Source organism: Podarcis filfolensis, assembly GCF_964270895.1.
Source record: "Podarcis filfolensis genome assembly, chromosome: 16".
NCBI classification, from domain to species: Eukaryota; Metazoa; Chordata; class Lepidosauria; order Squamata; family Lacertidae; genus Podarcis; species Podarcis filfolensis.
This window is the reverse complement of record NC_139620.1, coordinates 13,986,192-14,011,283: the sequence shown is the minus strand read 5'-3', so window position 1 is coordinate 14,011,283 and position 25,092 is coordinate 13,986,192. Positions and strand designations below refer to the sequence as shown.

Below are 25,092 nucleotides of genomic sequence, written 5' to 3'. Positions count from 1 at the left end.
TTATCCCACTGTAATCTTCCCCTTCCAATTACACTCCCGGCAGCTATTCTTTCATTTCCAGTGTTGACAGAATACTCTCCACTCACAGAATTCCTTGGGACAGTTTACAAGTACAAATTTCAACTATAAAATGCAAAAATAACAGGAGCGTCACTTCGCCCGAGCCTCAGTGCCCATAAAGCACAAGCAAGGCATGTTTGTGTGAAAGCTGCTACATTGTCGGCCTCTTCACCAAACGCCTCATGTGAGGCTCCCACCTGGTGAGTCTGTGGCCAAAGGGAGATTTGAGCCAAATACATGCCACGTCAAGCTCTTGGCTATTTCACCTTTGTGCTGCCTTACTTTTGGGGCTTCTCAGCCTGAGTCACCTGGCCTGCCCCCTTCAGAGGTGCAAAGCTGTGCTGATGGGCCCTTGCTTCAGATCAGGAGAGGGGAACCCCAACGTTCTTAGTGGTGGCGATTCTCCAGGGTCTCAGACTGGGGACGCTCCCTGCCCTGCCTGGAGATGCTGGTGATGGAACCAGAGGGCCTACAAAACAGATGCTCCATCCTTCAGCTGCGGTCCTTCCCAACAGCTGTGGCCCATCCAGATGTTCTTGGGTTGCCACCATCCACAGCCAGCATAGCCAGTGGTCCAGCAGGTCAGAAACTGGAAGTCCAACAACATCAGGAGGGCTACAGGTCCCCTGTTCCTGGTTCAAATCCACCCCTGCCCTTTTTGGTGGGAATGCGGCTACATAAGAGCCTGACTGCGGGACAAAGCAATAGTCCAGCATCCTGTTCTCACAATGGCCAACTAAACGTCTCTGGGGAAAGCCCACAATTGGGACCTGAGCACAACAGGTGCGCACATTCGCATTTCGCCTGGTTTCTCGGCACTTAACTGTATGGAATGTGTGGTCCCTGCTGAAAATTCACGGCGCCTTGAGAGTCATGGAACGTTAAGGGTGAGAGGTTCCCCAAGGGTGATCTATAGTTCAACCCCCTGCAATGCAGGAATCGCAGCTAAGTTGGTACGATTGAGGTTCCAGTTATAGATCTTCGGCTGTGAGGACTTGTTCAGTAGCGCTCTCTCCTGCTTGTGAGAAATGCTGCCTTCTGATCTTGGATCAACAATACAGTCTTGTCCTCCGCGAATTTCTCTGACCCCCCCCCCTTTTTTAAAAAAGTCAGTGGCCATCACTACTACTTGTGTAGGCAAATTCCATCGTTTAACTACAGTGGTACCTCGGGTTACAGACGCTTCAGGTTACAGACTCCGCTGACCCAGAAATAGTACCTCGGGTTAAGAACTTTACCTCAGGATGAGAACAGAAATCGCGTGGCGGCAGCGGGAGGCCCCATTAGCTAAAGTGGTACCTCAGGTTAAGAACAGTTTCAGGTTAAGAACGGCCCTCCAGAACGAATTAAGTTCTTAACCCGAGATACTACTGTATGGCCATTGCGAAGGACGGCCTTTTGTCTGTCCTAATTCTTGCAACATTCAGCTTCCCTGGATGACCCACCCCCATTGGGTTCTAGTATCAGAGAGGAGAAAAAACATCTCCCTATTCACTTGCCGAACACCAGGCGTTAAGTATCGTGTCTCCAATTACTCACCTTTCTTCTAAGCTAAGAAGCCCAGAATGTTCTAGCCTTTCTTCGTATGGGAGCTGCTCCAACTTTTCCTAGCAGTACAATATCCTTTTGGAGGTGGGGTTAGACCAGCTCTAGCATCTAGGATGGGTGTTTGGCTGGGAAAGCCTTCCTACCTGCTGGGGAGCCTTGAAGAGACTGAAAAGGACAAGGCTTATTCCCCAAAGATTCTGGAGCGCTTGGTCCATTTGGGAAGCATCCAGACACACATTTGAATCATTTCCTTTCCACACACATAAAAAATCATTTTACTAATTTTTGTTTTGTCTTTCTCTCCCTCACTCTGTTAAGCAGAAAACAAACGCGGAGCCTTGCTGCGAGGTTCTGGGGGCCCCTCTGTGCTCTGAGATGCAGGGGGCAGTGGGAGAAGGGGGCACGAGTTCCACTGCCGGGCAGGGTGGTAGCTCAAAGGGCGGTTCTGGAGGGGGTGGCGCTCGTCTTTGAAGCCACAGCTCTGGGCCCCCAGTCGCAGCTCTGGTCCCTCTTCATCCAGTTGTGATGATGGGTGCTTCTTGGGGGTCGGGGAAGATGCAAAAGGCCATGACAGATCCCTTCCCTGGCCGCTGGGGTCGTGGCTTCTTGCCTCTCAGTTCCTCTCTTACACAGCCCAACCCAGCAGATGTTTCTGCAATGGAGATAGGAAGAAGAGAGTGTAACCATGCACTGCAATATAGAAGATCTCAGGGGTGGGGGAGCGGTTTGCACCAACCTAGGATGCCCCGCCCCCATAAGAACTGGTAGCTGCTGTGAGCTGAACTTGAAAGCACAGAATTTCCTTGTTATTACTGGCTCACATCTGGAATCTCTGAAATATTATGAGGAGTGCTTTTAAGCAGTAGTTCTACAGGGTTTCAGGCAGGGTGTTAGTGCAGGAAAGGGTTAAAACCAGAGAGCTGGGTTCCTAGACTCACTTAAGCCACACACCCTCACCTCCAATGAGGGAAGAAGTGAAGCTTCTCTTCCTTTCCTCACTCTCTTCGTGCCATGTAACCAACCAGGAAAGATGTACTCCAAGCTCAGACCGCATGCTTGAAACTATCTTCTGCATTTTGTACCCAACAGTATTCTACATGTGTGTTCCTTGCTATTGCATGGAACAACACATGAATCAGACCTTTGGATTTTGTAAGTAAAGCATTTTAAACTTACTTAGCAGTGTGCGGTCTGTTCATTGCCAGAGGGGTAAAGAGAAGGGTTGTTGGCAAACTGAACAGGATATATGAAAGGGTCTAACAGCCCATTATTCCCATGCTATACTCCAACTTAATTTTGAGACTCTTCTAAACTCTGCTGGTGGCTCTCTCCCGCTAGAGTGTGTGTAAAGCTCTGCATTTTTTAATGTAGGGGTCCAGCCAATTATTTCATTACCTACCCACCCATGGGTCAGCTCTCTTTCTCCCCCCCTCCCCATTCCTAGGATGAAGGTTTATTTGCCCATCCAAAAGCCAGACTTACCCCTCCCCTCCTCAGCCAGGCAAGGGGAAGTGCTGCTGCTTGGCTAGAATGAATAGGCTCCCACAAAGACGGTGAGCCGCAACACCGAGCTGGAACGGTAGCTCATCAGGGTGTTCATGGTGACCATCTCCAAATCCAGGACAAACTCATGGGGCCCTGTCACTGGCCGGGCCAAGACCAGCATGGCGCTTATGTTGTTGATTTGCTGTGGGGGAGAAAAGGAGGTTGAGCCTTGGGGGAGAGGGAGGGAGAATGCCAGGCCAGGGCCTAGTCTGTTCGAGATGGGCCTGGTAGCTGTTCAAGCTGGAGTTTTTTTAAACAGACATTGCCTTCCCACATATAGGGTCCAGGGAAGAGGTGGGGGACCTCAGGCCCAGGGGCAAAATGGCACTTGTCGTCAGTTTGCATTTCTAGGTACAGAAAGCATTGATCTGATGTGCAGAGATCTTTCCTATTGGACTTAATTCAAAAGGGTTCTGGAAGCTTTTCTGTGTGAGAGAAATAAGCATGATGTTTGGGTTATTCCTTCAGAGAAGCTGAGTACAGCTGGCTTAAACTGGTTCTCTTATCTCTTCTGTCAAGGCCATGCTGACTATAAAAATAGGTGTCCTTCTGGTGTTGTGTTCTGTGCATGGTATGCTTAGTGTTAAGGTTTTAGACTTATTGTAAGTTTAAGCTAAGTCTGCTGCAACTGGATTTCTTATGAACAGTGCCAATCCTGAACGTATTGGATTTGTGACCATTATGCTCATTTGCCTTCAGTAGCAGTAAAGCTCTGCTGAATGAAATACAATTGCTGCTGGTCTATTTTGGGGGAATGCTGCAACAAGCTTAAGTTTTTACTCTGCTAACTATACATTGGAATCTACTCTGGATCAATATTGAGTGGAATTTCAATGGCACTTCTATCTGTCCCTTCGGACTCTTTCGTTGACCACATCCCCTACAAACTGTGATCCAAACCCTCCTTGGGTGGAATATGCCCATGAATTCTGATCTAACCTCTTGTTTCCCTGGACAGAGAGAGGTGTGTGGAGGTGCTGGCTTACTGCACAAGGGATATGTTGGAATATATATGTAATAACAGATCAGCGGTTAAGATGGCAGCTGCGGGCAGGGGCCGCTCCGATTGGCTGCTGCTAGGAAGCGGGACTCACCCGGATATAGAACTCTCCTTGTTCGTTGCCCGAGCGGATCTGGAACGTGTTATAGGCGCCAGGGTAGACGCTTGTGGCCTGGATCTGGAATATGTCAGAGGGCACAGTTCGGTCAGCCGTGATACTCATGTATCGGTGGACGATGGAGGACGGATTATCGCGGCAGAGCGGGTTCGTGGCTGGGCAGAGGCAGCGGCTACAGCGGAAACAAATTGGGTTATGGGAGGGTGGGTGGAGGACAGTGAGGTGGCCAAGCTTGCCAAAGGAACTGAATTGTTCAGGGTTGTCAAAACAGAGAGAGATTGTGAAGAGCTCCAAAAGCACCTCTCCAAACTAAGCGAATGGGCGGTGAAACGACAAGCACAATTCAGTGTAAGCCAAGTGTAAGGTGACACACGGCAGGGCAAAAAATATTAATTTCACATACACCTTCATGGGGTTTGAACTGGCAGTGCCACAGAATTGTAGACATCCAGTCCAACTCCCTGCAATGTAGGAATCTTTCGCCCAACATTGGGACTTGAACCCACAGCCCTGAGATTAAGAGTCTCATGCTCTTACTGACTGAGCTACTGTTGGGAATGGTTCATAAAAGTGAAAACAGAATGGTGAAGGGGAAAGAGCGACTCTGCCAAGAGCAAAAGGTTGCAGCATTTCTGACTTTAGAGAAACGGCAAGTAAGAGTTCACATGGTGGAAGTTTTATGCATGGCATGGAGAAAGCAGATAGAGAAACATTTTCCTCCTCTCAGAACACTTGTGGACCTCCAGGAGAGCTGAATGTCGAAAGATTCAGGAGAGACCAAAGGAAGTCCTTCACACAGCACATCGCCAAACTGTGGAACTTGCTCCACGGGCAGTGATGGCCACCAACTTGGAAGGCTTTAAAAGAGCATCAGCCCAATTCACAGAGGGTTTCAATGGCTATTGGCTGTGATGGAGGCTATGCCACACAGGGGGGGCACTCCATGCCGCTGCAACTTTTTGTCGCAGGCTCCATTTGTGCAAATAAGGAATCCTGTTTTGTTCCTAAGAAAGCAGAGTACAGAAGAATCCCCTCAGTTGCGTCCAGGTGGTGACGCTAACCCTGATCTCCTATTTATGGTATGAGGCCACTAGCCTAGCCTTGTAATTTCACCCATACATCTGGTAGACATGGAGGCTTCATTTCGCTTTCAAAACCAATAGTGTTTTGTTTTTTTTTTAAAGTATCATACATAATACTTCTTCCCTTTGAAGTATACAAGCAAGGGCCGTTTCCCAGGACTTGCTACAGAAATACACGTTGATTTTGCTATCGTTCAGGTCCAGGATGGTCTTTCTCTCTCACTCCCCTCCCCAGCCCCCCATCCTGACCTGCCCAGACTCACTTTTCAGAGACTTGCACATATGGCTCCTGGCAGCTGTTCTTCTCCACGCAGCGGTACCCACCGTGAAAGTTGATGCAATTCTGGGACTCTGTGCATTCGAAGGCTCCCGTCTCACACTCGTTAATGTCTAGGGTTGTAGAGGGGAAGGAGGAGAGGGAGTAAATAAATAAATAAGATGGCGCCAGGCATGTTTCTCTAAGGAAATCATTCCACTAGTGGGGAGCCACCGTGGAAAACATGATCTGTTTATCAGTTAACATGTTTTCAATCGAGTGGCACCCCTAGCTAAAGGCACACAAGGGGCCTGACCTGTGTCTAACATCCTCGCACAAACAACTTAGGATTCTATATACAACTGCTCAGGCGCCAGAGGGTGTCCCCACCCCCACCCCAAGGCAGCTATGCCTGCCCCACACTTACCTTGGCAAAGGCGTGTGCTCAGCTGCTGGTAGCCCTGGGGGCAGGCGCAAGAGAAGTGTCCCGGCTCGTTGACACACTGGAATTGGCACAGGTAGGTGGAATAGCTACACTCGTCAATGTCTGGGAAGGAGGGAGAAGATTTAGGACAGGTTCTGGAGTCACTGGGCTTGTTTTTGCTTTCAGGATTTCTGCTGCTAATACACACACGCTGCCGGAGCATGATTTCTGTTCTCATCCTGAAGCAAAGTTCTTAACCCGATGTACTATCTCTGGGTTAGCGGAGTCTGTAACCTGAAGCGTATGTAACCCGAGGTACCCCTGTATACAGTCATACCTTGGGTTACAGACGCTTCAGGTTGTGTTTTTTTGGGTTATGGACCGCCGAAACCCGGAAGTACAGGAACAGGTTACTTCCAGGTTTCAGCAGTCGTGCATGCACAGAAGCGCCGAATCACAACCCGCATGTGCACAGACGCACCGCTGCGGGTTGCGAACGCTGTGGGTTGTGAACGTGCATCCCGCACGGATCACGTTCGCAATGCAAGCATCCGCTGTATATGTATATGTATATACACACACAATTTTTATTAAATTTTCTGTTTTACAATTTAAAGTATTCGTTTTTACATCTTTAAGATCTCAATGACTTCCCTTCTTCTCTTTCAATGGTTCATTTTACATATCATAAATCCCTGCATATTTTACAAAAACTATACCAATCAGTATTCCATTGTTGCCTCCGTCAAAACTTCTTTACACTGTTGAATTTATCTTAATGCTGCCAGCCTTTTCAGCTCTACACAGTTACTTCCCATATATTCAATAAACATTTTCCAATCTTCTCTAAACATATGTTCTTCTTGTTCTCTTATTCTATATGTTAAGTCTGCAAGCTGCGTAAAATCTGTCAACTTAAGTTGCTGTTCTTCTTCAGTTGGGACCTCGCTCGTTTTCCATTATGGGGCTAACAAAACACGGGCCGCAGTCGTGGCGTACATAAATAACATTTTCTGACCCCTGGGAGTTTCAGTCTGAATTATCCCCAAAAGAAAGGATTTCTGCTGCTTCCTTGTTGCCCTCTTCCTTATCTGCTCTTCCATAACTGGGCAGTGTGTCAAGTCTCAGGATTTGGGAATCCTCCCTGTGCCAACTTTGGGTTTCATGCCATTAGAAGCCTAAGCTCTAAGACGGCTGTGGATGATGGGAGTTGTAGTCCAACAACATCTATGGAACCCAAGGTTGGAGAACTCCAGAGCAGGAGGGGCAGAGGCGGAGCTAGGAAGAAGGGGGCAGAGAAATGGGGCGGAGACAGAGTCACCTACCGTTGCAGGTGAAGCCATCCTGGTCCAGCTCATAGCCCTGGTTGCAGCGGCAGATGAACGTACCGTACGTGTTGAAGCAACGCTGCTTGCAGGGGGGCCCCATCTCGCACTCGTTCACATCTGGAGGAGAGGTTGCAAAAGCTTAAGCGGGGTTGAGATGCCATTGCCAGGTGGAAACGGCTGGCGGCAGTTTATGCATTTATGGGGCATACAGAGAACACACACCTTACCCCCGGGATAAGCGTTTTCCTCTTACGGCTTGTCGACAAGCAAGCCCCAAGCTATCAGGAGGCCTCCTGTTCCCTCCAGGGGTTTCCAGGCCATCTCCTTCGCTCCCCTTTTTATCCCTCGGTCCTGCAACTTGCTCCCAGCACACTGCCTCCTTCAAATCCTTCCTAAACATCCAGCTTTTCTGAGAAGCCTTTGGCTGACTGCAGGTGCTTGCAAAGTGATGCAATCCATGGCGACTGCCTGCAAAGACCCTTCATGGGGAACAGGGGTAGCTAGGGGGTAGATCAACTGCTTTGCATGCAGAAGGTCCAGTATTTTGGGGGGGTGGACTAGATGACATTTGAGGGCCCCTTCCAACTTTGTGTGTCTATTCTGTGACCTCAGAAGGTGGTGGGATCTCCTTCCTTGTTTTTAAGCAGAGTTTGGGTGGCCACCTGCCAGGGCTTCTTGAGCTACAATTTCTGCATGGCAAGGGGTCAGACTAGATGACCCTTGGAAGTCCCTTCCAACTCTACAATTCTGTGATTCTATGGTTCTGTGTTTCAATCCCCTGCAGCATCTCCAAGTAGAGCGGGATGGGGGAGCAAGAAAGCCTTGCTTGAAATTCTGGAGAGCTGCTGCCAGTCAGTGCAGACAATACTGAGCTAAATGGAAAGCTGGATTCCATGTAAAGCAATTTGTTTTCTTCCAGCCCTGCTTCATCTTTACCTGAGCAGGTAAGCAGAGCTTGGTGAAAATGATCCGGCAGGTGAAATGGGGAGTTCTAGTGGGCCTAATAAGATCCTCCAGCCTTGCTTAACTCCTTAGCCTGACTGTAACTAAAATTAAATAGTTGGGACGCGGGTAGCGCTGTGGGTTAAACCACAGAGCCTAGGACTTGCCGATCAGAAGGTCGGTGGTTCGCCAGAAGCGGCTTAGTCATGCTGGCCACATGACCCGGAAGCTGTACGCCAGCTCCCTCGGCCACTAAAGCGAGATAAGCGCCGCAACCCCAGAGTCGGCCACGACTGGACCTAATGGTCAGGGGTCCCTTTACCTTTACCTATAGCCACATTCATTCACATTCATTCCCTCCTTTGCCTCTGCCATTTCCTCTTAGGAACTCAGGGAAGATGCCTTCTGCCAGGACAGGCAATGTGTCCATCCAACCCTTATACTGTCTACTCTGACTGGCAGCAGCTCTCAAGGTCCCAGGGAGAGGTCATTCCCATCAGCTGGGACCTGATCCTTTCTAACTGAAGAAACTGGAGATTAAACTCATCCTTCTGCCAGTGAGCAAAGGCCTTAATCCTTGGAACATAGAGAGCTGCCTTATACAGAATCAGGCTCTTTGTGTTTCTAGATCAGTGTTTTCTACATCGACTGGCAGCAGCACGCCAGAGTTTCAAGCAAGAGTGTCTCCCAGTCCTACCTGAAGATGCCCCAGGTATTGAACCTTCTGAATGCAAAGCAGATCTTTGACTGCCGAACCACAGCTCAGATCAAGCTAACAGTCCACCTAGCCCAATACCACCTGCTCTGACTGGCAGCGGCTCCCCAGGGTCTTAAGCAAGGAAGGGTCTTGCCCATCATGTGCTTCCTGGTCCTTTGAACAGGGGACCTTCTGAACATGAAGCTTGTGTTCTTTCCCTCCACAACATTTGGCAGGATTTGCAAGGAACGGCAGCTCTCCAATAGGGTAAGTGGCCATCTCTACCAGGGCATCGAAGACCTGCCAGGGACCAGGGCAGGACAAGAACATTCCCTGCTTACCAACACATGAGCGGTTGTTGCTGGCCAGCTGGAACCCAGGTTCGCACTGGCAGGAGAACGAGCCTGGGGAGTTGACGCAGCGGTGCTGGCAATAGCGATAGCGGCATTCGTCAATGTCTGCAAGTGGGAGAAAGGAGAGGGAATCCTCAGCGGCTCTGACCCCCTCCCGCCACCTCCCTGCTGTGCCTCTGAGCATGAACAGAGTCCCTACCCAGAAGAACTGCAAGAAATCATTTTCGGCCGGGAGAAACTCAAGGGATGAGGAGTGAGCAGGCTGTTATGTACTGAGTTGAATAGGATCCAAAATGCAGCAGTCTGATTGGTCCTAGAACAATAGGATTCAGAATGCAGCAGTCTGACTGGTCCACAGGAGCCACCCAATCCAGCTCCAGGTAGAAGTGAATCTGCAACCTGATTGGCCTACAGGAGAATCCCGGAATTAGCCAATCACGTGGGGCTCATTGTGTAAATAATGTATATAAAGCAGACATTCTGGGGGAACTTCCATTCCTCCTCACCACTATGAGCTGAATAAAGAGCATGAAATCCACTCTCGACTCCGAGTATATTTCACAGGCTGAATGGCTTTGGAATGGCCCATGAGTACTGGTGCCAAGGGGGAATGAAAAACAAGACAGGGGCAGAGGGAATGAAATGGAATATACAGGAAGAGGCTGGCCGGCCCTCTGCGCTGCAATATTTTGTTGCGAACCCACATGTTCCATTCCTTTCAGAGCCCCATTGCATTGCTTGCAGCCCAAGATGAAGGCACACTCCCTGGCAGAAACCGAGGACCACCCCACGGGCGCAGTCCTCAGGCACACTGACCCACACACTCTGTGCCGATCTTCCGATAGCCGTCCGGACACTGGCAATGGAAGCCCCCAGGCGTGTTGATGCATTGCTGGCTCGGCTGGCAGTCGTGCGAATCATATTCACATTCATCCACGTCTGAATGGGACAAAAAGAAAAACACAGCTGGGGCTCCAGCATGGCAGCAAGGGGAGGGGAGAGTGAGAGGAGGCGCAGGCTCCCAATAAGAGACAGACAAACACAGAGGAAGGAGGTTGAGAGGCAGGGGGTGCCCAGCCACTCTGCTTGCACTTCCTGGAATCAAAGCGCACCCCCATCATCCAGCCCGGACACTGAGGTCCAGCGCCGAGGGCCTTCTGGCGGTTCCCTCGCTGTGAGAAGTAAGGTTACAGGGAACTAGGCCGAGGGCCTTCTTGGTCGTGGCACCTGCCCCGTGGAACACCCTGCCAGCAGATGTCAAGGCAATAAACAACTATTTTACTTTTAAAAGACAACTGAAGGCGGCCCTGTTTAGGGAAGTTTTTAATGTCTGATGCTGTATAGTTTTTAATATTCGGTTGGAAGCCGCCCAGAGTGGCTGGGGAAACCCAGCCAGATGGGCGGGGTATAAATAATAAATTATTATTATTATTATTATTATTATTATTATTATTATTATTATTGTCAGGGAATCAGGAGCAGGAGCACTAGGGAGAGAGGATTGGGAGAGCGAAGGGGAAGAATCCGAGGGCAGCGTAGGGGAGTATGACAGTGGCCCGAGAGATTCCATGAGCTTCTCCAGCGAATCAGAAGATTCCCAGAAGGGGGCGCCGATGGTCAGGGCAAGGGGGGTCCCAGGGGGGACGCACCAGAAACAAGGAGCCAGAGGGGAACCCCAAAGCAGCAGTGGAGGATCAGGACCAGTTTCCCCACCAGAGCGTAGTGGGGGGGAGGAGTCACATGTGTCAGGAGCAGTGTCTCCTCCAGAGAGGGAGTCAGGGCTGACCACACCTCCAACGGAGGGGAGGTCAGTTGCAGCTAGCCCCCCCCCCATGGGGGAAGCAGTGACAGCAGCAGTGGAACGGTCAGGAGGAAAGCTGCTGGCTGGGCGCGCGCGCCAAGTTCAAATGTGCAGGCGCGCGGAACAGCAGGAGACCCGGATGGGGAACCAGCTCCTAAAGCCCGCCGGAGGGAGGGAGAAGGCTCAGGGGAATCAGCGGGAGAAGAGGCTAGAAAGGGCGGAACCCCGGCGGGCAGGCGGACCCAGAGGAGGAAGGAGCAGCGGAGAAGGTGGAGCAAGGCTAGAATCTTAAATTGGTGTCAAGGGGGAGGAGACTCAGACGGAGCATCAGTGGTCTGACACTTTAGACGTGGGGCTGCGCGCTGCGGCTCTGGAAGTGAAACTGAACTTCAATAAGACTTTTATACTTAACAACGAAGCAGCGTTGGTCCTTTGTGAGCTGGGACCTAGGGTAGCTCTGACAATTATTATTATTATTATTATTATTATCCCATTCACCAAAGACGCTACAGCACCCAAGAAACACCCAGCCCCTCCTGGCTCATTTTTTAAAAATGCATGTCAGATATAGGCCGAATCACTGCAATAACTTCAAATTAAGTTGCACATCATCTTTTTCCTGCCCAAAGAGCCCCAGTCTGCATAGATTGTAAAGTCAGAAGGAATTCTCCCAAGGGTTATCTAGCCCAACCCCGTGCAATGAAGGAATCGCAACTAAAGCACCCTTGACAGGTGGCCCTCTCCAACCTCTGATTAAAAACCTCCAAGGAAGGAGAGCCCACCACCATTTAAAAATGGAAAGCGTAATGCTGGTGGTCAACGAAAGGCGTTTAAAGACTGTCTCAAGGCAAATCGTAAAAAATGTTGTACACACACCAACAATTGGGAAGCTCTGGCCTGCGAGCGCTCCAGTTGGAGAACAGCCTTTACCAAAGGTGTCATGGGCTTTGAAGACACTCGAACTCAGGACGCAAGGGAGAAACGTTCCAAGAGGAAGGCACGCTTGGCAAATCCACACTGTGATCAACTCCCGCCCAGAAACCAATGTCCCCACTGTGGAAGGACGTGTGGATCCAGAATTGGCCTCCACAGTCACTTACAGACTCACTGTTAAAACCGTGTTTATGGAAGACAATCTTAGTCGGCTATGAGTGATCGCCAAAGAAAGAAGAAGAATCCAGGTATAGGTAAAGGGTAAAGGGACCCCTGACCATTAGGTCCAGTCATGGCCGACTCTGGGGTTGCGGCGCTCATCTCGCTTTCTTGGCCGAGGGAGCCGGCGTAGAGCTTCCGGGTCATGTGGCCAGCATGACTAAGCCGCTTCTGGCGAACCAGAGCAGTGCACGGAAACGCCATTTACCTTCCCGCCGGAGCGGTACCTATTTATCTACTTGCACTTTGACGTGCTTTCAAACTGTTAGGCTGGCAGGAGCAGGGACCGAGCAACGGGAGCTCACCCCGTCGCGGGGATTAAACCGCCGACCTTCTGATCGGCAAGTCCTAGGCTCTGTGGTTTAACTCACAGCGCCACCCGCGTCCCTTAAGAAGAATCCAACCACTGATTAAAAACCTCCACCACCTTCTGAGAGTGTCCGTTCCACTGTCAAACAGCATTTACCGCTGGAAAGTCCCTCCTAATGTTTAGTCGGAATCTCCGTTCTTTTATTTTGAATCTGTTAGTTTGGGTCTTACTCACTGGAGGAGCGGAAAACAAGCTTGCTCCATCTTCCATGGGACAACAGCCCTTCAGATATCTATCTATCTATCTATCTATCTATCTATCTATCTATCTAATGGCTATCATGTCCCCCCCTCTCAAGTCTCCTCTCCTCCAGGCTAAACATCCCCCATGCCCTGAGATCTCCCCTCCTCCCTCGCCCTCCGGGTTGCTGCTGCCGCCCTACTCACCCATGCAGGATCCTTGTCTGTCCGGCTCATAGCCCTGGGGGCAGTTGTTCTGTACGAAGTACTGGGCCTGCTGGGGGGGCCTGGGCCTGGGGGGACTGGGGGGAGGGGCCCTTTCGGAGTTCACGTCGTTGATCACAGAGGCCGAGCGGGGGAGGCACAGGTACCCCCCGTAATGGTTGATGCACTTCATCTCCCCTTTGCAGGCATGGGGGATGGTCTCACACTCATTCACATCTGGCAGGCGGGTGGCGTGGGAGGAAGAGGAAGGAAGCAGAGTCAGGTGCGGGCAGGATAAGGGGGAGACGGGGGGAGGTGGGCACCCAGGCTCCCTCCGTCCTCTTGTCAGTTCCAGCTCACTGTAGGAGACATCCTAGCCAACGCTGTTTCCACGTTCAGTGGAGGCCTTAGGCCAAGACAACCCCAGCGATGCCTGAACTCCTTGCCACTGTCACCACTTAGGAACCAGTGTTTGAAATTAGCCAGGCGCCTTTTGCACCTAGCTTCCAACCACTTGCGACCAAGTGAGGATGCCTTGGTGCCAGGATGGCGCATGACATCTCCATCATCTAAGATCTTGGTTCTGGAGTGTTTTCACACACTAATCCCGCATGCTGTAGAATTCTAACACTTACCGTATATTTTATCTGCACAATTGGAATGAACTTCAGGAACCCAAATGCTTTTTCTGTGCAGCCAGAGCAGCGACTGTGCAGTCGCTGTTAATAAAAAGAAGTCGGAAGAGGCCAATATATATGTTGACTGTCTTTGGATCAAGGGACTTTTCTTCTTTAAGTTCTCAAAGTTCTTAACCGAGGCTTAAGGCTGTCATCTGAACCAGGCAGATGTTAATCAATCACACTCAATCCATCTTTTGAAAAATAAGACTTTATAAGACTTCAGACATTCTGTTTTGGTGATTGAAACCTTGGTTTAAGGAGCCATTTGGTGCCTGGCTGATGTATCTGAGCTTTTAACACTGCTGCTTACCCAGCCTGTGCCACAGCCTGAGGGCCACATTCCCTTCTGGGCAATCTCCTGAGGGCCGCAGGACAGCAGTGGTTGGACAGAGGTAAAAGTGGGCAGGGCTACAGATGTAAATTTTGCCTGTAGGCTGGTTTCTACAGACTCTCTCTAGCTTCCACCCAGGCCAGAAAGGGGCTTCGTCAGCATGCAAGGACACATTATGGCCAGAGAAAAACACTCAAGAAAGGTGGGGAGCCTGGGCAGTTAGGGGGTGTGGCTGGGGAGAGACCCAAGGGCCAGCCAAGAGAGTGCTGCAGGGCCACATTTGGTCCCTGGGCCCAAGGTTCCCCATCCTTGGTCTCTAGGCACTAGGGTGCCAACAAAGACACCCAAGAGGATGGGAGGCTCACCCCAGGTTGACCTACAGCCTTCCTCCCACAATGCGTATTATTCCCCCAACCAGGTACGAGGAAGAGATTTGATCTGCTCACATGTTAATGCGGACACCACTGTACTTGCACTTCCTAAGCCAATATGCAAACCGAAACCAAACTGTCCCTCAAAATTCGCAGTCCCCACCCCCCTTGTTTAAAAATGTGGTTCTCCAACCAAGGAACGCACACAAAAACATGGGGAAATGTTTGGTGGGGAAATTGTGCACCAAAGTGAGAAAAGCATGCAAAAAAATTACGATAACTGGGAAAACAACATGTATGAAGGCAAACTATAAAAATTTTCATGTGCGTTTATACTAATACACGCATTTCGGTCCACAGTTTGACCTCACGCATGTGCACAAATTTTCAAGAGGAGTTTTCTTTTTTAAAAAACACAAAACCTTAAAATGGAAAGAATAAGGAACCAAAAGAAACCCAAACTGTCCAATTTCCCCGTTCCTGTCCTCAACAAGATGGCTATCTGGAATGCATGGCTGTACCTTTGCAATGTTGACTCTCCGCATCCCACTGGTAGCCGTCAGTGCATTCCTAGGGCAGAGGGAGGACATATAGGAATGAGTTAAAGATATCAATCAGGCCCCCGACTTGGGGACTACCATCCCCTCTGCCACACCGCAAGACAACCGGTGAAGGATGCTCAGTCCTGCTTAAAACACCATCTTCTGTCTTGCAAGTCCTCTTCCTTTTTGGTCTACCCATGAATATTTAGTGGCCATTAAGAGCCAACGTATTACAGAACATATCAAAAATGTATTCTGGGGCTAAGGCCTGGCATGTGTGCAACTCTAACCCAGAAACACTGACCTAGAAACCACCATCACCACTGCTAAGGCAAAATAGGGTGGAGCTCCTGCCCCTTTAATAGTAGTGTAGAACAGGGCATTTCAAGGAGTGCACTATTAAAGGGGCAGGAACCCCTTTCTATTTTCCGGCCTACGCTTGCTCAGAGGCGTTACTGTATATCCAGAGTTTTGTGCACCCTAGTCCTGTGCCCCCAAAATAGTTTGGTGGAGGGGGGTACAGGGCCCCCCCTTCTATGAGACTGTTGGGCCATCTTCATTTGTGCCAAATTGTTATATCATCCTATACACTAATAAGGGCTCCTAGTGTGTAGTCATTATGAAGCCAAATCATCCCCACCCCCACCCAAGAGGGAGGGACCAGCAGGCTGGAGGAGGGGGGCAGACTCCAAGGTTTGCAGAACTACAAAAACATACAGTGGTACCTCGGGTTAAGAACTTAATTCGTTCCGGGGGTCTGTTCTTAACCTGAGGTAAAAGGTAAAGGTAAAGGGACCCCTGACCATTAGGTCCAGTCATGGCCAACTCTGGGGTTGCGGCGCTCATCTCGCTTTATTGGCCGAGGGAGCTGGTGTACAGCTTCCGGGTCATGTGGCCAGCATGACTAAGCCACTTCTGGCGAACCAGAGCAGCGCACGGAAATGCTATTTACCTTCCTGCCGGAATGGTACCTATTTATCTACTTGCACTTTGACGTGCTTTCAAACTGCTATGTTGGCAGGAGCAGGGACCGAGCAACTGGAGCTCACCCCGTCACGGGGATTCAAACTGCTGACCTTCTGATCGACAAGTCCTAGGCTCTGTGGTTTAACCCACAGCGCCACCCACGTCCCTAACCTGAGGTACCACTTTAGCTAATGGGGCCTCCCACTGCTGCCGCTCCACCGGAGCACGATTTCTGTTTTCATCCTGAAGCAAAGTTCTTAACCTGACGTACTATTTCTGGGTTAGTGGAGTCTGTAACCTGAAGTGTCTGTAACCCGAGGTACCACTGTATTTAGAAAACAAAAACCGGAAAGGGTTGGAATGAGGGGGCTCCAAAGCAGTCCAGATACCCAGATAGCATGGAATGCTTACTGACTATTGAGGGTTTATGGGAACTCTGTTGGGGGTGGGAGGGCGATGGAATGGAGTATCCTGCAAGGAGGCATGGCTGGCTTGGCAGCTGGCACCCTATAAACAGAAGCACTCCACACTGTGACATGTGACATTTGTAGCCCGCCTTTCCTCCAAGATGCTCAAGGTAGCATCCTCCCTCCATATTACCCAAATAACAGCCCTATGAGTTACGCCACGGTGAGAGATAAAGTCTGTGACAGATGATGCAGTGAGCTTCATGGCCAAGTGGGGATTTGAACTCAGGTTCCCCCTGTTCTCCTAGTCCATCTCTTTCACTGCCACGCTGGCTCTCTAGCCCCTGTCATGTTCCACCCCAGATGAGGATGCATCTCTTGCATCGAAGCTGAGCAGCATTAACAACCACCTCCTGGGCACACCTCTGTGTGTGTGTCTGCATGCCTGTTTTGCAGCTGGAACCCCTCCTGCCCTACAGCATCCACTCCGGCATGGTGGGAGGCCCAGGCCATTTACCGTGTAAGTGTCGGGTTCCTCCAGTTCCTGTGAAACTGCAGCTCTCAGAAGCGTTGCCAAGAGGAGACATGAAACAGACCTCATTGTTCTGCCTGGGGGAAAGGAGGCCGGTTAGAGGTTAAGGGCAGTGACAGCACGCAGCAGTTATTTGCCCGAATGGTAGGCAAGACGCAAAGTGGGGTGCCAAGTGACTGCCTTTCTATGTCCCAAAAGGGAGGCTGCTTTTTGGCTGCTCTCCATAGTACTGAGACACTAAGAGCCTCTGTGCATGTGCAGAGCGCATCTCTCCCCAAGAGAAAACCTTTACAGGGCTGAGTGGGACTGAAAAGCAGAAGAATGGGTGGATATTACGCCCAGGTGGCAACTCAAGGTGCTTGTACCCAAGTTGCGGATAGGCAGGCTTCTGAGTTCTCAGGAGCTGTTCATAAGGTAGAGTAAAAAAGGGGGGAAATTGAAATACGAGATTTTAAAGGAAACGATCCGCAGAGTTCAGTGGCCAAGCACCTGGTTTGCATGCAGTGCCAGAGAGGGCTGCAAAAGACCAGTTTCTGCACACAGACCTCTCTCTCTCTCTCTCTCCTTCCTTCAATGCAAGCAAAAGGCAGGGGCAGAATTTACCATACTTTTCCGTGTATAAGACTAGGTTTTTTTTACTTTAAAAGAATGTTAAAAATGGGGGGTCTTCTTATACACGGATAGTAATATTTCCATAATTTGGAGTCCCCCAAAGTAGGGGGTGTCTTATACATGGAGGCGTGTTATACACAGAAAATTACGGTATATTCCAGCTAGAGGAAAGGGGGGGGGTTCGGAACTAAAGGAGGGTGCAAAGCAGTGGCAGTGAGGGGTGTGGCCTGCAGAGAGGGGGTGTGGCTAGGGAGAACGTCCTCTCTCCAGACAAGCCATGAGCTAGTCTCTTAGCCACTATACCGCATCAGCCAGTGTATGATGCAAAGTCCACTGTAATCCCCCCTGCAGCTTCCAGTGAAGTACCCCAGAAAAGTAAGTACAGGGAGCTCATCCCAGCTCCCAGGGATTAGAAGAACAAGCTTCCTGATCCAGACTTAGCTTCAGAATCTGCAGATCAACATTTTATATGCGTGGGCAACAATTTAGAAATGATCACTGCGATTTAAAACAGAAATCCAATATATCTTACTGTAGAAGCAAGGATGGCTGCGACTAGGGTTGCTTCCAGAGGGGTGTTTATTGCAGGAGTGGTGCTCTCCTCATTCATGCAAGCTGTTCGCAGTGCCCACATGACTGCGTTGGCATCAACATAAAAGGTAAAGGTAAAGGGACCCCTGACCATTAGGTCCAGTCGTGGCCGACTCTGGGGTTATGGCGCTCATCTCGCTTTAATGGCCGAGGGAGCCGGCGTACAGCTTCCGGGTCATGTGGCCAGCATGACTGAGCCGCTTCTGGCGAACCAGAGCAGCACACGGAAACGCCGTTTACCTTCCCACCGGAGTGGTACCTATTTATCTACTTGCACTTGACGTGCTTTTGAACTGCTAGGTTGGCAGGAGCAGAGACCGAGCAATGGGAGCTCACCCCGTGGCGGGGATTCGAACCACCGACCTTCTGATTGGCAAGTCCTAGGCTCTGTGGTTTAACCCACAAGCGCCACTCTAATTCCCTCCCCCATTTAATTCAAATTTACTATTTTTGTGGAAAATCCAGAACCTTTTTTTATAAAAAAAAATCACTTGTTTCCAACGGTCTGTTTGCGATAACTGACAGACCCATTTGAAATATTAATCCCCTGCCTAGGAGCACCCTAGGATGAAATATGGGCTCCCAAATTTGCAGTTCAGGTGCTGCTAACAGTAGAAGGACAATGGCAAGGCCCTCTCATGCTCACCCTTCTTTATTATTGCACTGGAATTGGAGCAGACAACTCCTCTATTTTGTTTTGTTTCTTTATTGAGCTAACCACAACGACAGCAAGAAAAAGACACATCAGGCTGGTACCAGAGAATAAAAGGCTGGGTATACTTTTAAAGGTAAAATAAAATAAAACCCACTGCTGTCATGGGTGGGATTAATCTTAAAAGAGGAAAAATATATTTTTTTATTCAACCCAATCCATTGATAATAAGCAGAGGGAGGTAACAGACCATGATATATTTAATAAAATCAAACCAAACCCCTGAAAATCTATCCTTTTCGCATTTTCCCTCTGGAAATGCATAGTTTGTTGGTCAACTTTTCCAAATGAAGTTCCCAAACTTCAGAATACCAAAAAGAAGTATTGGCTCCATTTGGATCTCTCCAGAAACGAGCCATTGTGCCATCCCAAACAGAACAGCTAGCTTTTTATTATATACTCTAAGATCAGCTTCCTCAAAAATAGATAGCACTGCAAGGTGGGCAGGAGGAATAACATAGCAGTTCAAAATTGTATTGATTGCTTTAAAAACCGTAGACCAAAAGGTTTGTCCCTTTTCATGTTGCAGATATCGGGCATGTCACCTCCCTGACTCGGATCAGGCCCCTGACTCCCTGCCAGGCCCGGACTCCAATCCAGCTCTGCCTCCTCCTCCTCCAGCCTTTCATTAAAAACAGAACAAAACCTGGCAAGGCAGAGATAACATTCCATCAGAGAGGTGATGGGGAACCTAGCGTAAAGAAGAGGAGCCGTGCTGGATGAGACCCATCATTGATTGATTGACTGATATACCACCCTTCATCAAAAGATCTCAAAAATAAAAATACAAGGAAAAAGCAACAAATAAACAGTTAAAACAACATAGCAATACCCCCCTCCCACAAACACATTTAAAAGGCTGTCAAATATTAATCAGCCAAAGGCCTGGTCAATTAGGAGGAACGTTTTTTGCCTGGCACCTAAAAACATAGAACTAAGACGCCAGTATCTCGCCCAGCACAGGGGCCAATCACATGCCCACCCCCTGCAAACAGGATCCGAGGGCAAGAACAGCTCTCCTCCCCACTTGCAATTGCACCGTCCCCTGAGCACTAGAATTGAGTCAGTATCAAAGGAGTAGTTAGGAATAAATGGAGGTCTGGGTCTTGGCTTGTTATTGCAGGAATGCACCTCTTTCAGGTGATGAAAGGGCCCCGTGTGTTGAATGTTGCTTCAAGGCAGAAATGGTCTCCAGGCAGTGCTAAATATAACCCTTGTTTGGGCTAATGTATATATACCTAAAATACAGCCAACTCGCTGAGTTTTGCCTCGGGCACGGCTAAACCCCATCATCAAGCATCCTCTGGGTCTCGCAGGAAGAGTGGATGAGGCGACAGCCAGCCTCTCGGAGGAAAGCAGGGGTGCCGATGGTTGAATAGGGCACCTCCATGGGTGCCAAGAAAGAGACGAGGCCCTGGGAGTTCCAGGTCACTAGAAGCAGTCTCCTTGGGGGCAAATGAGGACAGAGGGCGAGCGAGTTCCCACCACCGTCAAGTCGAAGGCTGCACATTTGTCTGGGACAAATGCGCCTAGCTGGGGTCACCGAGATGGCACCCATGGGTGCAGGACTTTTCCTGGTGCCCAGGAAGCGTCTTCCTCACCCAGTGCCAACTCCACCCTGGTGAGAACAGTGACTCACTCACCCCTCAAAATGTACATAAGAGCTGAAGTCCGAAGAGCTTTGCGTTTTTGCAAAGCTCAGGTCACCAGGTGGGAGACAAAGAGCAAAGAGAGTCATATGGGACATTGCGGGCAGGGGGAAGACGGCGAGGGTGCCCTAGAAGTCAGGAGCGAGAGAAAAAGGTGGACATTATGCACAAGCAAAAAGACATTGTAATTGCTCTGGTGCACATAAACAGATTATTACTTCACATTTTCAGGACGGAGCCATGCTGGATCAAATGAAACAATCATTTTCGTTGGTTGGAATACTTTGTTCTTTTAATTTAGAAAAGGAAATCTTTTGGATAATGAAAAAATAAAACTGATTTCTGCAGTGAGGAAAACCGCATGCGACTAGAAACAAGTGTTCCTCACATTTCAAAAGCTTTCGTGTGTTTAGCGTTCTGGCAATGGATGTGTAGGAGTAATTCAATACATCAATTCCCTCTACTCAGTTTAGGATTTGGCAGAAAAACATTAATCCATTTCCCTTTTATGAAAAATCTCTGAGAATCGGGGTGGGGGGAATGGTTTATTGTTTGGTTAGAGGGTGGATGGGATTTACCTAATTTACAGCTATATTATTTGGCTAGCCAGCTGAGACATAGCCTCTCTTTGATTAATGAGGGTGGTACTAAGTCGTGGACACCCCAAAAATCGGAGCAGGTAAATGGCATTCCCTTTAGTGCCTTCTTGTTTTTATCATCCAATCTTAAGAATAAAACTCACTTTCATAATAGGCTCTTACAAGTGACGTATCAGTGTTGGTACTGGTGGTTTGGAATCCTTGTCCAGAATCTTCCTCTAACTCCTTTGACTTCCAGAACCACACATTTGATCTGGGTGAGTGGAGGGTTAGGAGACTTTACTGTCTCTGTGATTTTTATAAAAAAATAGCAAACCCACAATGAAGATGGAAATGGAGAAGAAACTGGGGCCTACCTCTATCCCACGGTTGTCATGGCATCAAATGTTTGCATTTTTAAACAACGGCTCAATGAAAATGCACTGCGACCCATAAGTCAACCAATTTTGAGAGCTTAAATTATATCCACTTCTAATGACTCGAAGGGTTTGGTTTCTGGGTTATGTAAACTTTCACTGAAACAGGAACCGAATAAGCAGCTTGGTTTAAGATTAGCATGGAGCCAAGACATGGGTTGGGACACAGAGGACAACACCTGGCAGAGAATGTGGGCTAAGCCCCCTCTCCACTCCGTTTCAGCAAAATGTAAGGAATTGTTCCTACATGCAATTCATAAATGGTATATAACTCCCCAATGTCTGTTGTACATCAACCTTTCTCTTTTCCCAAGATGCTGGCCCAGTTACTGAATCATATATTCTTTTTGGGGGGCTGGGGGGAGGAATAAAAGAAATCAGTTTGAAAAGAAATGCAGTTTTAAAAGCAATCAATACAATTTTGATTTGCTATATTATCTCTTCTGCCCCACTTGCAGTGTTATCTATTTTTGAGGAAGCTGATCTTAATATACATGTGGAACACATTTCTATATAAAGTCCTCCTATTGTGATGAAAACAGCAGGGTTAAAAATTGCAGCCCTACCAAGTCGAATGTTACCAAGCACCACTGACAGCAAACTTTCTTATTTAATTCTAATTCTAAATATGACGGCCTAATCTGGACCTAACACTGTTTTGCACCGGCATAGTTACGGTGAGGTACACCACAGCTGGGAATTGAAGCTCCGTGACGGCTACAGGAGCCTCTTAACAACTCTCTTAGAAAACTACAGTTCCCAGGTTTATTTGAGGAAAGCCCTGGCTGTTAAGGAGGCACCGCTTTAAATATATATATAGTATGGGTAAGACATTGGTTAGTACAGGCTATAGATCAGAGGCCAACCTTCCCCACCAGCTGAGCAGAGAGCACGCCAGAGACATTTTGGACTTTTTCACATGTGCAACTGCCACAGAGCCCTTCAGCTTTTCTCTCCGTGCCCCCCAAGAAACTCTGTGGTTTCCGAAGCTGGGCTGGACAGCCCTGGAAGGCTGGCTGGCCCTGGGCAGAGGAAAACTTCAGAAGCAATTCAGGAGGGCAAAACAAGCCTAGACGGAGCCGCCACCTTCACCCAGCGAGTGAGGGGCACAGGGTGCCGGGGGTGGGGGCAAGCAAAGTGATCCCTGGAAATCTGGAGAAGCCGAGATCCTACATTGTATCCGATGTAAGAAGGCACCTGGAAACTTTTCACTTAGTTCAAAGGAAGCATCAGGTCTCTCTCCCCCTCCTCAAACATCCTTGGCTTGGCACAGTGAGAGGGGGCCTGCCTGGCACCTCCCACGGGAATGAATCTGGGCTCTCCCCAGGATGGAATCACCAACTTTGGGAGAGTGCGCAGGGATGTTTTCCTCTGGCGCTCTCTCTCTCTCTTTCAGGCCCGGGCCTTCTCCTTCTTCCTCCAGCCCCTTCTCCCTCCCCACCCCCAAACCCCACATCCCGTCACTCACCACGCTGGCAACCGCCTGGCACCCCCCGGCACCCTCTCTTGCCTTCTCCAAACGCGCCCCGATCCCGGCTGCGTGCAGAGCGCGAAGTGTTAGGCGCGGGCTCCCTGGGAGACTGTGCGCTGGCTCCCCTCTCCAGCCCCCCACGCTGAATTCCTGGCCCCCCGCCAGGCAGCCGGAGTTGCCAAAAGGATTCCACCCAACATCTGGTTCCACTTAGCTCCCAGCGAACACCCTTTCCTGGCCAGCTGTTCGCAGCCCTCATCGCCCAGCCTCCCCTGCAAAGGGCAGCAGGGTTGAATCCCAAAGGCGCCGCGCACGCCCGGGCAGAAAGCGCGCGTTAAGGTCGGCGCCCCGGTGCTATGGGACCATCTGGCTTGGGCCAAGGTATCTCGCCTTCCTCTTGCCAGTTGCCCCACGAGCGCAGGAATCGGCCCAGGGCAGCGTTGGAAGCCTGAGCGCAGTCTTCGCAAAAGCACGTTTCTAGTCCTCAAGGCGCAAAAGCGGGCTTCGATGGGTGGAGCGGAAGAACTGTAACGAAATCTGTGAGCAACGACAGAAAGAGGACATCTTCGCTCTAGGAATGGCTTCCACTGCATTTCAAGGGAACTGCACGAAGGGAAATGTTAGACGCCATTGTACTTGATTTTTAAAAACCTGCTTTGGGGAAAATTTTCACAAATGAAATGAAATAAATATTAAGTGGTGTTTTTTTGTTTGCTTGTTTTTAAATCCCAATATAAATAAATTTATATTGGATTGGAAATTGCTTTTATTGTCATCAATTTTATCACATTTTATTGCTCACAGCACCAGTGACGGAGGTGGGTAATCCCTGCTCACCCTACCCACGTCCCTTGGGATGGGGCGTAGATTGGAAGGGGTTCAAGCATCACCGCATCACAAAATCCTTCGCCGATAATATCTACCCCCACCGCCGTTTCTCCCTTGCCCTTCCATGGTGGCAATCCCAGACCCCAGACTTTCTCTTTCCATCTCTCTTCTTTCTGGTGTGGTGTTCTGTATATAGGATTAAGGTTTAGTCTTATAAGTTATTGTAAATTTAAGTTAAGTCTGCTGCAACTGGATTTCTTATGGACAGGGCCAATCCTGAATGTATTGGATTTGTGACCATTATGCTCGTTTGCCTTCAGTAGCAGTCAAGCTCTGCTGGATGAAATATAATTGCCGCTGGTCTATTTTTTGGGAATCCTGCAACATGTTTAAGTTTTACCCTGCTAACTATACACTGGAGTTCTGCTCTGGATCAATATTGAGTAGAATTTCAGGACATACACATGAAACAAACCTGTTTTTTATGGGTGGCGATGCTGACTTAAATAGGAATATGGGAACAGGCCTCATTATCAGTTCAGACCATTGGCTGATCTAGCTCAGTGAATGTCAACATCGACTGTCAGCAGCTCTCCAGGGTGTCAGGCCGGGAATCTCTCCAAGCCTCACCTGGAGATGCAGAGGACTGAACTCAGGGCCTTATCGCTGAAAAACAGATGCTCTAGCACCGAACCACGGCCTTTAGTCTGTCCCTACTGCCTCCCCAACTTGGGCCTGTGAAACTAGAATCCCTTTTACTCCTGAGTAACCGCACTTCTCCATACCCACAAAGTGGAATTGGGGTTGGTGGGTAAAAGGCAGGGCACCCTACCCCTCCACTCTGCACCACCAGCTCTGCCTCACTGCTAGGCCCTGCTCCCATCTGATCACTAGGCCTAGAACCTGGCTTCCTGCTTCTCCTCTGCTACAGAGAACTCCTTGCAGGCCCATGCCAGGTGCAATGATGGAGAGAAAACTGTTCCCGCCCGCAGGGTTGCTAGAAAGGAATGAGGAAGGGAGGCAGCTGGCTGGGGGGCACGATTAACCTGCCTGTAACATCCCGATTTCTGTCTCCTCCAGGAGGGCAGGTGCGCAGGAGGGGGTGAGATGTACAGGGTTGTAGAGGATGTAAAAGGAAAAGTAGTCAGTGGCAGATGAAGATGATGGACTTTTGGGAGCTAGCCGATCTGACCGGAAGAGTCTGTGACCAGAAGGAGGAGGAGTACCAGGAGGAATGGAAGAAATTTAAAGACTATTTAGCTAAATATGTTAAGATAACTTAAATGGAATTACTTGCAAGTATTGGATTGGCTTAGGATTTAAATA

General features: G+C 49.3%; 1 protein-coding gene across 4 annotated transcripts; it reads right to left on the bottom strand.

The window, feature by feature from the left end:
• Window positions 1-1,854: 1,854 nt before the first annotated feature.
• Window positions 1,855-24,837, bottom strand: EFEMP2 (EGF containing fibulin extracellular matrix protein 2). 4 transcript variants are annotated; one of them, XM_083591834.1, is made up of 12 exons: window positions 24,813-24,837; window positions 16,874-16,961; window positions 14,963-15,011; window positions 13,063-13,296; window positions 10,170-10,292; window positions 9,342-9,458; window positions 7,359-7,478; window positions 6,037-6,156; window positions 5,617-5,743; window positions 4,248-4,443; window positions 3,091-3,295; window positions 1,855-2,260 (listed from the first exon to the last, which is right to left on the bottom strand). In XM_083591834.1, exons 2-11 carry the CDS (start codon window positions 16,955-16,957, stop codon window positions 3,134-3,136), a joined length of 1,332 nt encoding a protein of 443 aa, XP_083447960.1. In that variant the 5' UTR covers window positions 16,958-16,961; window positions 24,813-24,837; the 3' UTR covers window positions 1,855-2,260; window positions 3,091-3,133. The 4 variants fall into 4 exon arrangements, with proteins under 4 accessions (XP_083447960.1, XP_083447957.1, XP_083447958.1 ...); XM_083591831.1 differs by lacking the exon at window positions 24,813-24,837 and adding an exon at window positions 22,936-23,560 and having other exon boundaries at window positions 16,874-16,965; XM_083591832.1 differs by lacking the exon at window positions 24,813-24,837 and adding an exon at window positions 22,936-23,096.
• Window positions 24,838-25,092: the final 255 nt, after the last annotated feature.

Excerpts from the sequence above, each read along its gene's own strand:
- EFEMP2 (XM_083591831.1), bottom strand. The coding sequence starts at position 23,197 with ATGAGGGCTGCGAACAGCTGGCCAGGAAAGGGTGTTCGCTGGGAGCTA. Across the intron at positions 9,459-10,169 it reads GATCGGCACAGAGTGTGTGG|ACATTGACGAATGCCGCTAT; the intron begins GTCAGTGTGCCT and ends TCCCACTTGCAG. Across the intron at positions 6,157-7,358 it reads GGATGGCTTCACCTGCAACG|ACATTGACGAGTGTAGCTAT; the intron begins GTAGGTGACTCT and ends CCTCCTTCCCAG.